The sequence below is a fragment of the Schistocerca serialis genome, chromosome 6 (genome assembly GCF_023864345.2).
Source record: "Schistocerca serialis cubense isolate TAMUIC-IGC-003099 chromosome 6, iqSchSeri2.2, whole genome shotgun sequence".
Lineage (NCBI taxonomy): Eukaryota > Metazoa > Arthropoda > Insecta > Orthoptera > Acrididae > Schistocerca > Schistocerca serialis.
The window spans coordinates 325,817,737-325,833,687 of NC_064643.1; the positions used below are offsets into that span (position 1 = coordinate 325,817,737).

Here is a 15,951-nt window from a genome sequence, read left to right on the forward strand (position 1 = left end):
CACATTTTGTGTTTGTGTTGACGAATGTGGTCGTCACGTGACGCAGCGGAAAGACTTGTTGTAATGCATAAGTGCATAAAGCAAATATGAAATAAACTTTAGTTTACGATTTTTTTCTTTTATCGAGTGACGTGTGTGACAGGTATTCACCAATATTACAGTTCTGAAACTTACACGTCTTTTACTTGAGGGCCAGGACTGCGTCATTGCGGTTTTCCAGATCGATAAAGCTACTGCTGCGGGCAGTAATGGAGTGTTACTAAAAACTCCGGAAGCCTTTTTACATTTACCAATTTTGCACCGAAGCACCGAAATGACGTTTGACTGGAGTTTATATTAGCTCCATGTTTTGATACTGATAGTTTGGTCTTTTCTGAAATGTCAGCAGAGTACTGTGCATATTGTATAAATGTCGCGTCCTGGATAGTGGGTGTTGTCAGTTGGATCTCACGCCTTGGGGGGAATAGTCATTCGGTTAGATCATCAGCCTTTTGGGGCCAATGAATCAAACATATCACTGTAGAATACTCTCATAGCCTGTTGCGAGTCGGTAGGGACAGTGCTGTGCGGCGTAAGGACAGCGAAATTAAGTTTTACGGCTTACTTTGCGTTTTTAGTGTAATTTTCGAAGTCGATTAATTAATTTCTTTTACAGGATTTCTGTGGAACATGGATTCGTTCTGGATTATACGATTAGTGGTATTAATCACGACTTCCCAGTGCCTCGCGCTAAGTAAGTATTAAAATACTAACCGATATGTTTATATATAATGTCCTGAATTGCATGAAATGTGTAGGGCGTGTATGGAAACATTAGTAACAGATTGTAAAAACATGTGGTACACACTGAAATGGAACACACTTTGGATTCCCCAGGGAATGAGTTCATTATGGTGTCAACGCGAAATTACACATTGCAGTACTGTTTGCAAATCTATTCCTGCAGATACCGCTTCGGTCAATAATTACTAATGTTAAATCCTGCCCCAACTTGGACGTTATTCATTCTGGAATATGTAAAGCGTTTGTGTGGCTAACCCACTGACGATTTCGGAAACAGAATTGTTTTAAGATGGGAGTTGCTTCTTTCATTTAGTCTTATCGGGGACCAAACTTTTTCAGCTTTGTGTTTTCCCTCCCAGAACAGAAGCCACCCTTTTCCTCCAGTGGCCATTTCCAAAAAGTAACTTGGTTTCAGGTAAAGCACGGTTTCAACAGAGTCTGAAAGACTTTTTGATAGGCAACTCCAATTCTATAGATGAATATCTTAACAGAGACTGTGAAGCCAGCTTATGTAAAACTGTCTGCTAGATTTTAGTTTTGACAGCACTTGGTCACAATAGTCAAGATTAGTTATTTTTTGTATGATAAATTTATTAATAGTGCATAACAATGTTTCATTCGGACAGCGTGTTAATTCTGTAAATATTAGCTGTTCTAGTTTACCGCATTTTATTCACTTATTTCGACAATCCCTGACAAATGATCAGGGTAGTAAGTATTACATTCAAATGCTTTATGTTTTTATGTTATATTTTCTGACATTCCCACGAGAATCATCACATTTTTTGGGTCAACATTCCCACGAGAATCATCACATTTTTTGGGTCTATGAGATGAAAACTGAATCTATTCTAATGTAATCTATGGATCCACCTTACTTGCCGTTCATCATACGGTGCATCTGTTACAGAATTGTTACCCCAATATCCATTATAGCGCCTATCCTTCACTATCCAGGTGGTGTGACCATTTCTCTTGGGTCAGTAGATGGAAAGAGGCATTTCCCAATGTAATCTGTGTGCTCTCTCTGAATTTTGAAGACTCCAATTGGGCTGAAGGAATAAAAATGCATATGCCTTCATTTTCTTCCAGTTTTACAGTTAAACATATCCTGTTTAGTTTATGCTTTGTGGCATACAAAACTCCAAAGCAGGCAGCTTGTTTGGTGTTGCAGCTTTACATTAACTTTTTATAGCTACTTGTCATCTTTGTGGAATGATTTCTAGGTTGAACTCTACATTTTGGTAAAGCTGCCCATTTGACTGTGTGTCTGGTGTTACTGTTTGATTAGGGCCCATATGACAGTATGCCATGTATGATGCAAAAGAATTGTAGCGTCTGTGTAAAAAATATTTCTCATTATTTGTTTTAAATATTGCCCTGACTTTTATGTAATACGTAGAAAACTTTATATTTCATTATTAGCTGTGCAAAGTCACTTACTAGTCATCAATGAGCAGATTGTGTCAGTATTAAACTACTATAATATTGTAGTATAGCCTACAATTGATACCACAGCAACACTATAACTTTTACACATATGACAATATAAAGAAGAAATACACAGTGTATTTTAGAAACAGTAGTTGTAATTGCATAAATTAAGAAGATGATAATCATTACATACAAAATAAGTTTGTAGTACAAAGCACAGTGACAAACACACACCCAAAAGGGTCATATGAAAGTTGCTATCGACCCACAGACTATAAACACACAAAATAATGACGCATACAAATTTACATCCTAGCAACTAGCAGAAAAGAGCTTGAAACTCAACAACACATTCACACTACATAGATAACAGACATGCAGTAAGAGGATGAAAAACTTTTGGGAAGATATGAAGAAGAAGGAGGACTTAAACTAGACAACAGTTCCACGTGTGCTTTAAAAGACCAAACAAAAGAATAATTTGGGGCATGTGATGTATGGCAACAATGACACTGCAAAGTTATATAAACTGTACATAACCCGTGGGCGCTGACTATCTTCTGAATAACTACTTGATCTGTTCAACAAAGAGTAGCCAAATTTCTTGTTATAATATTACATATGTTGGCTTTAGCAGCTTTTAACCAAACTATTGGAACATTTCAATCCAACCTAGATCTTGGGCTATGCTGCAGATAATTAATTCACCTCAGTCTTAGTTCCAGTAAAACACTTGCTGTTAGTTATATTCAATGTCTTTACCAAGTAGTGTCCAAACTGTAGTTATCAGTCTGGATGCACAGTCTTCATTCCAAACAAGTAACAAACAAAAGGTCAAAGCTATGGTGACAGATGTTAAGAAAACCTGTAAAGAATATTGAATAGTTTTACTGCAAGCATTTAAAATACATTACCTCTTTCCTTGCCTGTCAGTGTGTATCTTAAACAATCCTCCTATTGGCTGTGCAAAACTGTGTCATTACAAGAATTGAGGACTTGTTGAATGACTGCTCTGTTTTTGGTCTTCGATTTTTGTACTTCCTTTCTGTAGATATTGTCATGTTGAAATCGTAATCATGTACAGATCTGAAGGCAGGGTTGTCAGTGAAGTACAACACTTAGTACGGAAAGTATGTTTATTACCAATACCAGTGTACAGCCAGAATAGACCAAACCACCTGGATAGGGAATGCAGCTATTTATTCAAGCTTTGAATATTACAGAATGCTGGTGTTGATATGTATTTTGAATATTCCAGAATATGCAAACAATGTAAACATAACATATTTCAAGAATCTTCCAGAACTGATAAATACTAAATAACAGGCAGTTGCTTGTGGTTGGGTTTGAACTGGTGATCTGCAGCATGCCAGCCAGCGATATAACTGTTACCTCACACTACATATACCACCACAGCTCATGACAATGCTTCCTCTCCTAGAGAAGTAGTGACCCACTGTTTCAAAGCTTGGATCAGGATATTGTCAGCGATACTCAGTATAGTGACACTGGCAGATTCTTGCATTCTGGTCATGTTGTCACATCCCCTTCACTGTGGTGAGCATCGAAGCTTTGCGATCATCGTCTGGGTCTTCAATTTTCTTGAACCTCCTATCATCAACCTGTGCCTCTAGATGGTAATGGGGCTTCATACTGAGAGTGTAGATGACATCTCTGTGCTTTTGTCTTCTTGATGAAAGGTCATAAAATCCTTGACTACATATATGATGTCCAAGAAGTGAAGAAGGATACAATACAGGAACTTTTTCAATAGTCGCAGTTTCTCCACAGGCTTAAAAATCTGTACCAAGTCTTGTGGACTCTATCTCACTTGCCGATGCTTGTCATTAGCACTCTTTGCCTCTCTTGGGCATCCAAGGTCTGTTTGCGAGCAAGCTGCCTTGCCTTTGTGATTCCGGTGATGAGGCATTATCATCTGTTTCAAATGGGAACAGTGTATCCAATGTTGTTTTGGTGCCACAAACATGAAGCACGAAGAGTGGTGTGAAGTCTGTAGTCTCTTGCTTCAGTTTGTTATATGCGAATGCCATAACAGGCGTTGTTGTACCCCAGCCTCTCTGTTCAACAACAATGGACACAGAGAACATGTCTTCCAGTATGGATGGCAGGCAGGTTGTCATTCTGTGGGAGATGACACTATGTGAAATTACTTGTGATACTAATGTCAACTGAAAAACTTACCCATGATCAGAGATCACCAAAGGGGGTGCTGTGTGCTTTGAAATGATGTCTTTTTCAAGGAACTTTGCAATTTCTGGACCTGCAGTCGGCTTAGCTTTAGTGACAGTGTAGCAGGGTGAGGTAGTCAGTGCAGCCAATTATCCATTGATACCTATTTGTTGATTATGCCACACTGCACACATCACAGCTTGTTGCTATATTCTTAAAAGACAAATACTTGTAGTGAAGCAAATCTTTGGCACTAACATACTTTGCTGCTTTATTCCAGTCATTTAACATCCAAGCAGTGCATTTTAGATTAGCTGTTACGTGTGCACAGGTGGGAGAGGGGGGTTAGTAGATCCTGATAAATAAGAAAAGACATGGATGACGCTGAAATGAAAAATGAATGGATTACATTAGAATACATTCAGGAGCAGTATGGGTGCATATAGCTGAAGGTAGTAAAGCTTGTAAAAGTGCAGAGGGTTGCAATTTCCTGACTTCCTTCGTGAGTGGTGAGTTCCAGATTGAATATTTTGTTCTGCGGCAGCATGTGAAATGAAACTTCTGTGAAGTGTAGAAATTGGTGCCGAAAGTGAGCTCAAACGTAGGGAATAGCTGTCATGGGCATCATTGTACCATTTGAATGGCAAAGGATTGCATACAAAAAGAAGATATTGGTTTCAGTTCTAATGCAACAAGTAGTTATAATGTGCTTGGAATTTTCCTTTATAAGAAATCTTTTCAGAGAACGGAACTCATTTGAGGCTTATTCTGGGTAATGATTTTACATTCAGGTTTGAGAGAACATAGGGGGAAAAATGTAGAGGAAGGGGGAGAAATGGGTGTACTGCTGTTTTGATGCCCTCCTCCCAAATTTGTGTAGATTTGCTGATGTTGCCTTGCTAAGAATGTCTTTGAGAGCAAAACTGAATATTTAATTTTGGCCAGCAAATGCATTTTTCTCCATTTCCAATTAGTGCTGATAATGCTTTCTTACGTCCTCTAAATGTGAGAATATTAAAATTTATGGTTGGTAATACCGAGTACAGTTATCAGTGCTCAATTGTGAATAACAAAAATATATTTTACTCAGGACTTCCTTGTTTGTGCCCTTTATGGGATTGTAGAACCATAGTGTCTGTGGAATTGTGTGTCTCAGTTGCTTGCTTAATATTAATAAGCTATAGAATATATTATATGTGTCTTGTTAAGTTAATCACCTAATGTACACAACAGCACATACATGTATAGAAGTTATAAAATTGTTATATGATTTATCCACATGACAGAAAATCTTCAGCCAGTGGACATAGATGATGCCCCTCTTAGAAAATGGAAATGAAATTGTTATAATGCCAAAATAGTTTCATTTATCATTTTTGAAGGAAGTAATTTTCTTCATCAAAGCTAGACAGAGAAAGGTGGTGTGTGTGTGTGTGTGTGTGTGTGTGTGTGTGTGTTGGCATTGACAAGATATGGTTTTATGGAGGATGAGTGATGGGAAAGATTGAATACCAGATATTCTTCCTATTCCTATTTAATTCGTAAATGCTTTAGCACCCATACAATTTGAGAGTTCTTTATCTGCTTTGATTTTCATACATTTTTTGACATATTAACTCCATATTTTCTTGATTTTTGGTACCGTTTATCTGGATTTACAAATAATCTTGAAGCATTTTCTCCAGTAGTTACCGTAACTATTCAAAGTTGCTGAACAGGTGAATGAGTTTAACTTCATCCATATTGCTGTGTGATTTAGGGCATGCATTCAGTCTGCTGCAGAAGTTTGTTGGAACATATTTTTCTGAGTCAAGTGGGCTAATTTGTAAATAGTTGTTCGTACAGTTCAGAAAAAATAAACAGCATAGTCTGTATGCATTCAGGCAAACAAAGGAAGAAAAAACCTTGCCTATGTAGTATCAGATTGTATTAAATTTAGCGTACATTTGAATTCAGGAAAATGTAAAAAACCTTTCTTTCTCGCCAAAAAAAAATTATTCTCCTGAAGATACGGGCCACAGATGAAGCCTTTGGTGATTTTCTTGTCAGATGCATAAAACATTAAAATGCTCTGTTTATGGAATGTTTTGTTGCTCTTTATTTGAAAGATACTTTTCTGATTAAGGTACCCTCAGTTATTCTGTGCATCATGCATCAGTGGGAGACTGAATGGCTGCAGTCGCTCAAATTGACCACAATGGTATGGCGGACTTCATGTCAGCCTTGCCACTGGAAGGAGGTTCTACTAACTAGGCTGCGAATCGGACATAGCCTTCTAACACATGGCTTCCTCCTCCGGCAGTTTAAAGTTTGTGGCGTGCCACTTTCAGTTCCACATATCGTGGCAATGTGTGCCCTATTTACTAATATTAGGGAGCTCTCAGTCTCAATGGAGATCTGCCCACCATCCTCACAGATGCTGATTCCGGTGCTACAAGAGTAGTGAAATTTTGTGAACTATCAGGCCTCATCCCTAAACTGGTGGGGAAAGGAGGCAGACTTTAATACTTTATAAACTGCTCCTCATGTGGGGACAGCCTTCTTCTCCACCCATGAGATTAGCATGCTGACTTTTTGTCAGGGCACTGATGACCGTGATGTCAAATGCCCCTCACCTCAAACCATCATCAGTTATTTTGCTGCACCAGTCCAATTTTTTAATGGAGTTCAGTCCTCCCCTCGTACACCTCCACCCAAAAAATGCCAGTCCCAAAAATTGATTCATTTAACTTTTGATCAGTTTTGTTCAGTACAGAATTTCCTGAAAAGGTGAAATCCCACTTTTAAGTTTAACAAGTTTTACAAACAACTGAAAATTTTTGTCACACATTAAACCAATTTCTGCTGTCTTATTCTCATATATTGGACTCATGAAATCAAGGTCTAGTCTATTCTGAAACAGTGTTTCAATACTTCTTAAAGATAGGCTACCTAATAGAGATGTATTTCAAACATACGAAAAGCTTTCAAAATGTATAAACATACAGGTTCCAAACAATAGCATTGTAGTGTACTACACTTATAACAGTAATGAGCAGACCACTGCACTTCATGTTTTTCAGCTGAGTTGGTACCTTCCTTTGCTAATAAATGCTATTGAACTGGGGCACCAACTATCTTTAAAATATCACAAATTGGAAATGATTTCTGGTGGTATTGTTAATACAAATATATCCAACAGTTGGTCCATGTAGTAGCATATAGTTCATGATAATTTCATTTGATTCACAGCTGATATATATATATATCAAGTGCAGTCCTCCAAGGAAGTACCACATACCAGAAACAAACAAGTCTTTCATTATAAATCACATAGTATTAACAACTTTTCATGTCGTAAGATTTGTATGTCAAGGCTTGAAATAAGTTCTTCAAAGTTCCCACACCAGGTTCAAAATTTCTGCAATACACAGATATGTAGACATCTCTAGGTGGATATGGAACAACCCACTTAGACTAGTGTGTAAAATTTTGATCTTCCAACTCATATGTTAAATATTGAATCTTATACATCACAACAGTTTCTTTAATATCATAGGCCATGTTTCTTTCTTTTTTTTTTTCTTTTTTTTTCACCACTTTTCTTCTGCAATTGTGTCTCTTTTGTGAGAACAACCTCATGTATTTCCATATAAAATGACTGTGTCACATGAACATGTACTTTGGAGCAAGATGACTACAATAAGGATCTGGTTTTCTAACCACTCCTTTTGCAGTCCTCACATTTCTTGCATTGTCAGCATCATGTATTTTGATGACAATGGAATGTGGAGGAAAACAATTTTCTTTGAAAGGGTTATGGGATCACTCCAGGGCCGCTTTAAGGCCCAAGCGACACAAGCCACTGCTTGGGGTGCCAAGCTGAAAGGGGCACCATAGACAACTGTAAAATTTCTATAGAGGAGTTACCACAGTTAGCAGTGGTCATTTCGGATGCTAAGTCGCTGTTGTGGAAGAATGTTTTTTTTTTTTTAAACCAGCCCTGGATAACTCGACAGTTAACAATTTCCAAATTTCTTTTATCATTTTTATTCTACGACATTGGTCCAAGAGCTGCTTAAGAAAATTATAATAAAATAAAAATAGATAGCAGCAGCAAAAGAACATACACATACAGTTGGAACCTCGCGTAGTGAGCATAATTCGTTTCAGAATCTTTCTCATAGTGTGAAACACTTCTTAAGCGAAACAATTTATCCTATGTAAATAAATGTAAAATAAGATAATGCATTCCATTCAGAAAAGGTACTAAAAGTTTTATCATATTTATGCCATGTATTCAAAGAAAATTATACACGCACTATTATGTACTTTATTATTCATAATACGTAACTAATTCTTTTTTTTATTAGGAAGTTTGAGCAAGCAGTAAAGGAAACAAAAGAAAAATTTGGAGTAGGTATTAAAATCCAGGGAGAAGAAATAAAAACTTTGAGGTTCGCCGATGACATTGTAATTCTGTCGGAGACAGCAAAGGACTTGGAAGAGCAGTTGAATGGAATGGACAGTGTCTTGAAAGGAAAATATAACATGAACATGAACATCAACAAAAGCAAAACGAGGATAATGGAATGTAGTCGAATTAAGTCGGGTGATGCTGTGGGAATTAGATTAGGAAATGAGATACTTAGTAAAGGAGTTTTGCTATTTGGGGAGAAAAATAACTGATGATGGTCGAAGTAGAGAGGATATAAAATGTAGACTGGCAATGGCAAGGAAAGCGTTTCTGAAGAAGAGAAATTTGTTAACATCGAGTATAGATTTAAGCATCAGGAAGTATTTTCTGAAAGTATTTGTATGGAGTGTAGCCATGTATGGAAGTGAAACATGGAGAATAAATAGTTTGAGCAAGAAGAGAATAGAAGCTTTTGAAATGTGGTGCTACAGAAGAATGTTGAAGATTAGGTGGGTAGATCATGTAACTAATGAGGAGGTATTGAATGGGATTGGGGAGAAGAGAAGTTTGTGGCACAACTTGACTAGAATAAGGGATCAGTTGGTAGGACATGTCCTGAGGCATCAAGGGATCACAAATTTAGCATTGGAGGGCAGCATGGAGGGTAAAAATCGTAGAGGGAGACCAAGAGATGAATACACTAAGCAGATTCAGAAGGATGTAGGTTGCAGTAGGTACTGGGAGATGAAGAAGCTTGCGCAGGATAGATTAGCTGCATCAAACCAGTCTCAGGACTGAAGACCACAACAACAACAAGCAACCTATAGTCATTTGTTGCTGCAGATGGTTTAACACTTGGCAAAAATGCGACACAGCATTATCGTCAAATAAATTTGTACCAACCATAGTCTTTGCTTTATTGGGGTTATGATTTTCAGTGATGACGCAACCGATTCCCATTCTTTCAGCATTTCTCTTATTGCACTGGAAGATTGATGCTTTACTGTTACTGCCTCCTCCTCCTCCTCCTCCTCCTCCTCCTGCTCCTCCTCTCCACAGCTTCCTACTGTGAAAAACACTGCACCTCCATAAGCTCTTTGGTGGTCATTTGTTGGCTGAGATCTCTCACAAGCTCGTCAATCTCATTGTTATCCACTTCTAGTTCCATGCTCTTGGCCAAAGACAAAATCTATTTCACTACTGGCTCCACAGGTACTTATTCAAATGCCTCAGAGTCAAATTCAACAACACAGTCCAGCCAAAGCTGCTTCCAAGCAGAAGTGAGAGTTCTCTTGGTAACCCCCTTCCCTCGCCATATCTATCATCGCGATGCAGGCAACAATGTTGAAGTGAAATTTCCAAAACTCTCTGAGAGTGAGATTAGCCTCAGTCAACTCAAAGTAATGCTCAAAAAATGCCTTAGTGAAGAGCTTCTTAAAGTTAGAAGTAATCTGCTAATCCATAGGCTGGAGTAACGGAATGGTGTTGGGACGTAGAAATTGGATCTTGATGAATTGAAATTCTTCAAGGAAGTGGTCTTGTAGTCCAGGAGAATGGGCAGGAGCATTGTCCATTACAAGCAAGACATGGAGTGGCAGATTCATCTCAAGCAAATATTATTGTTATTATTATTATTATTATTATTATCATCATCATCTTCACTTTCTCAGACGTTAAGTCCGGTTATTATTATTATTATTATTACTGTTTTTTTTTTTTTTACCAAAGGACCAAATACTTCATTGATTCAATCACAAAAAAGATCACGTGTCAGTCAAACCTTGTTGCTGGACCTCCACATCACATTTAACCTGCTCTTCTGGACTTTACATTTCTTGAAGGCTCATGGAGTTTCTGAATGGTACACAAGCAGTGGTTTAATTTTGAAGTCGCCACCTGCATTGGCACGGAATAGCAGTATGCTATGGTCTTTCTTTGGCTTGTGACCAGGCATTGCATTCTCCTCTGTTGTTATAAAGGTACACTTTGGCATCTTTTTCCAGAATAGACACATCTCATCACAATTAAAAACCTGATGCAGCAGATAACCCTCAGAATCTATGAGCATCTTGAAGTGGCTTATGAAGTTCTCTGCTACTTTTGTGTCGGAGCTTATTGCGTGGCCATGTCACACAACACTGTGGATGCCGGTTCTTCTCTTAAACTTGTCAAACCACCCACGACTTCCCTCAAACACTTCTTCAGCCACTGATGATCCTGGCATCCTCTTAACAAGTTCGGCAGAAATCATTCTCGCCTTCTCACAAATGAAGTTCTCATTAATGGGTCACCTTGCAGTTGCTTTTCTTTTTTACATATAAGGAGCAACCTTTTGACATCATCCACAATACGAAACCGTTGCTTAGATACTCTTGTCACTCTCTTTGATGCACCTATCTCCTCAGTCTTGTCCTTGAGAATAATGCAAGTAGTTGATGTAGACCAATTGTGCGTGCTAAATCAGCAACGCTTTCGTCATGTTAGCATTTTTCAATAATTTTAAGTTTCATTTCTAAGGTCATTTTCTGTCTCATATGGTTGTCGTCTTGTGGATTTTATCTTTGGAGACAGTTCTAAGAAAGTTATTAAAATTTGCACACAGAAATCACTGTGTGAACACAAGTTTAGAAAAATGTGTGATAATAAGCTGCACTAAGATGGTAGCAGAAAGAGTGCTAAAGCCGGACTGCAGTACATATGTTTTGCATGTTATGCGAATTGCGCTTTATGGGAGGTGCTTGTGAAGCGATGTTCCACTGTATTTACAAACCCAGGGTATAATTTTAATCAACAAAAGTCATCTTACAAATAAAATATAATGCATTGTAATATTTTGAACTGTTTCAGACGTAGAATATGGTAACATTTTACCAAAAATTGCACTTGAAATTTTTTAATTGAGGTGCCAACATTTTGTGGCTGTATCTTGGGCCATGAATTTTTTGACAAAACAAAAAAAATTGCAGTTATTATTGGTTTCTATGTCTTGAGTTTACTGCAATGAATTAGAGTATTTTACACCAGGTGTGTTTTGCTTTTATTTACAAAGTTTCTTCTGTAGTCATTCTGGAAATATGGGTACATGATACTGGTTGTTTTTACATTTTGGTTTTTATAGATTAAAAACAGTGTTTCTTTATGAAGCTGGTGTGCAATTTACTTGTGGTGTTTCAGCCTCTTGTTCACATATTCTGCAAATGACAGCTTTTCGTTCATTGTTAGCGAAGGCTGAGGTTGGAAAAAAGCTTGTACTCACATTTGTCAATTTTTCAGTGGTTTTGAAAGTATTTTTTCTTATGTTACATTGTCATTTTTTTCACGTCACATTCCTTTAGAAATATAATTGCAGTTACCGTACATATATTCCTCATTCAGCACAGTGTTTCTCAGTACATTTGTTTTTCTGGATAGTTGTGAGCATTGCCAACCTTTGACAGGAATTTGTTTGTATGTGTGTGTTTGTGTGTGTGTGTGAGGGGGGGGGGGTTGTTTCTTGTGCTGAGTGTGAAACACATGTAAGTGCAGTTCTGTTTCAAAAGTGAGGGGAAATGGAAATAACACCAATGCTCAGAATGATCACACAAGATGGATTGTAACAGCTGCTGCAGAAAGTGGCTGCGCAAACAAACATCAAAAACAAATGTAAATAAGTTATACACAACTGCAACCAGTCACTTTTTTTCAATAATAATGCTTTATTACATGAACCGGTTTTCGAACCCTTTCAGGTTCATCTAAGTTTACATTGCCGAAATTTGCGCATTGTTCTAATTACCTGGCGTGGTATCAACAGATTATGCTTATCCATTACGAATATTTTAGAACCGTGACTGTGTGTTTCTTACTTTGTCCTGAATTTTGTAAAATTCTCCTTCCAAATCTGTACACTGCAAGCCACTTTGCAGTTTTAGGCAAGAATATCTGACAGTGTGAAGTAATTGCCTCCTTTTGGAATTGATGTGTTCTGTACCAAACAAACCTGTACACAGCAACACTTCTAAATGATTCCATATACACGTAACATTCATCTAGTGTAATGTATATATTCTGCTAAACTAGGCTCAGGAGTCAGAAACTGCAAGTAAATGTTTTTAATCTCTGAACTCCTTATTTAAATAGGTTTTCATTGGAAATTGAAGACCTCATCAGGGATCTTAAAAAATTTCACTGTAAAAACAAGTTACACCATAATTTAAAAGATTTCTTTTGTTACTAGAAGACAGTTGCCCAACACATATGCATGTTGTCATAAACAGCAGTTGAGAAAAGGATATTCTTTTCTATGACCAGATGTTTTTAGAAACATAGCATATAAAGCAAGAAGTTATATTTTTCCCGATTGGAATTTCACTGCCTAGCTATTTTCGTGATTACCAAAAAAAAGTATGCTTTTTCATCCTCTTAGACAATGCAAATACATAATGAAAACAGTGACAAAAATGTTGAGTTTAAAGTGTTAAAAAATTATAATGTATCTATTTACTGTTGTTTTAAATGAAGTATTAACACAATAAATACATTTAACATTGTAAACTGTGTTTTATTCCAGTTCAGTCCCCACCACAAATCATTAAACAACCGCCAACAGATGAGCTACTATTTCAGGTAGCTCAACAACAAAATGAAAATGATAAGCCTTTCATCATAGAGTGTGAAGCTGAAGGTGAACCAGCACCTAAGTAAGTTTGCACATTGTACTTTCCACTTTTGTCTCTTTCGTTTCCTTCCCTTCCCATCTTTCATCCACCCTTTTGCGTTAAACCTACCTGTAGCCATATTGTATGATACAAGTATTTCACACAAGGTGGGTGACAATTTCATCCCTTGGTTGTAAATACCAACGTTCATAACTAATTCTAGGTGTATAGGGTATATCAAAAAGAATCACCCGATTTAAAAAATCATAACTATTATGTTATTTGAGATATGTGCGTGAGCAATGAAGTGTTGGAAAGAGCAAACTCTCAAGTTTTACATAGTTCCCACTCGGCAGCAGCACTGTGTGCCCACTTCAGTTCTAGTAAAAATGGTGTCAGGACAACAGAAAACATTTTATGTTCTTCATTTTGTGCAGTGTGGGTCAGTAATAACTTTCAGCATGACTTTCGTACTAGGTATGGTGGGATCCTCCTACAGTACAGATCATTAAACGATGGCATAAACAATTCTGAGAAACAGGTTGTTTGTGTAAAGGCAAATCACCGAACCATCCCAGAGTGTCTGATGCAGACGTTGAATGCATCTGACATAGTTTCACAAGGACTCTGCAGAAATCTGGTCGTTGTGTAGCTTGTCACCTACAATGCCCCCCGATGTCCGTCTGCGTTGATGTTTACAGATCAAACCATACAAAATTCCGCTATTGCAAGTCAAGCTCTTCATCAAGGTGACAAACAGCAACGTGTGGAGTTCTGTAATTTCATTCTTGGCAAGATGGAGGATGATAGTTTTCTTCCGTGCTTAGTGTTTAATGAGCAAGCAACATTCCATTTAAAGGGAAAGGTGAACTGTCATAATGTGAGAATATGGGGTACGGAACAATCACGTGAAGCTGTACAACATGAGAGGGACTTTCCAAAATTTAATGTGTTTTGTGCAGTTTCAGGGGAAAAGGTGCATGGTCCATTTTTCTTTGCCGACAACACATATCTGGATACACTTGAGAACATTTTCCCACAGTTCGAGACTGATTCAAACGACTTCATTTGCCGACGGTATGGGGCACCACCACACTGGCATGTGGAAGTGCAGGAATTTTTAAATCAAACAATTATTGAATGCTGGATTGGTCACACTGGACCAAATGATTCACCCCTACATTGCTGGCCTGCAAGGTCACCAGAGCTGGCTGTATGTGATTTTTTTGTGGGAGTTTACAAAAGACTCTGTTTATGTCCCTCTGTTACCAACAATGAATGAACTGAGAAATCACATTACGGCAGCTGTGAAAGCTGTAGGCCTAACTATGAAGAGGTACAGTGGGTGGGGGGGGAGAAACTTCGAGTTTCCCATTCCTCAAAAAATCATTGTATATGTTTATTAGTTTCAGAAGTATAGTCGTGCCAAATTGGATGATTCTTTTTGATACACCCCTGTATTGTCACATTTACATAGCTCATTTAACACTATTACTGTAGTACATGTATTTCAGTGATAACAGAATTGCTGGAAAATCAGTATTATTTTGTAGTTTCATGTGGTTTTTCTCTTTCACCACTCAGCATTTATAAGACAGTACATTCCCTCTATAGTGTTTCGCAAATTTATTTGCGTAAAACAGTATGAACAAGGTTTGTAGCATCGATGTGTGCGATATGTGAGGAAATACAAATATAAAGTGAAGCCCCCAGAAGGGGAGGAGGATGAAACTTCACAGGTTGAGAGGGTATGTGATGTTATTTGAATGCTTACAATGTCGAGTTAAATTTATAAAGAACTTGGCAGTATAAGCTTGCTTATCGCTATGATGATGCACCCCCTGACCTGGATGCATGCACTAATTCGGTTGGGAATGGTGCCATAAAAGCTTTTGTAACCTTTCCTGAGGTGGGCTGGCCCACAACTTTTGTAACTGGTCATTGATATCCTGGCTACAGGCAGTGAGATGGAGTTGATGACTGAGCTAGCCCCACACACTCGGTCTGGGGATCTTGCTGTCCGTGGGAATTCCTCAGTATCATGCAGACATTTCAGAGAGGCCTTGCCCTGAATGAAAAGTAGCACCATCATACTGTCACAAGAGGAGTAGCACATGAGGATGCAGGATGTCTCTGATATACTGTTGCACTGACAGAGCTCTGTTATTCTCTACCAGCTGTGCCCAAAAGTTGTGCCTGATTGCTCTCCACACTATGATACTGTGAGTAACACTGCTGTTTGTCTCCCAAACAGTAGAAGAAAATTACCTGTACTTAGGTCGCTACCATACTTCCAGATGTGGGTCATCCAAGGTAGAGCAGAACAGTGTTTCATCGCTGAACACAATGTGATGCCATCTATCAGCAGTCACTGCTTCCTTGTCATGGTACCATTCCAAAGACAGCAGTTTGTGTTTTTGTGTTAACTGTAGCTTCCGCATGGGATAATAGTAGCCTCCACACAGTTGCTGGTTTCCTACCAATGACGTAGGATGATATAGAATGTTGCGA

General features: G+C 38.0%; 1 protein-coding gene across 4 annotated transcripts in view; it reads left to right on the forward strand.

Moving 5' to 3' along the window:
* Positions 1–15,951, forward strand: part of LOC126483665 (neuroglian) — a 215,071-nt gene that overhangs the window by 117,231 nt on the left and 81,889 nt on the right. For 2 of the 4 annotated variants that reach the window (XM_050106727.1, XM_050106728.1), the window contains exons 2-3: positions 656–733; positions 13,353–13,482. In XM_050106727.1, the coding sequence (XP_049962684.1) occupies positions 670–733; positions 13,353–13,482 (194 nt within the window). In that variant the 5' untranslated portion in view covers positions 656–669. Of the gene's footprint in view, positions 1–22; positions 143–228; positions 572–655; positions 734–13,352; positions 13,483–15,951 lie in introns of those variants that run through there. The other 2 variants (XM_050106724.1, XM_050106726.1) reach the window with 2 other exon arrangements.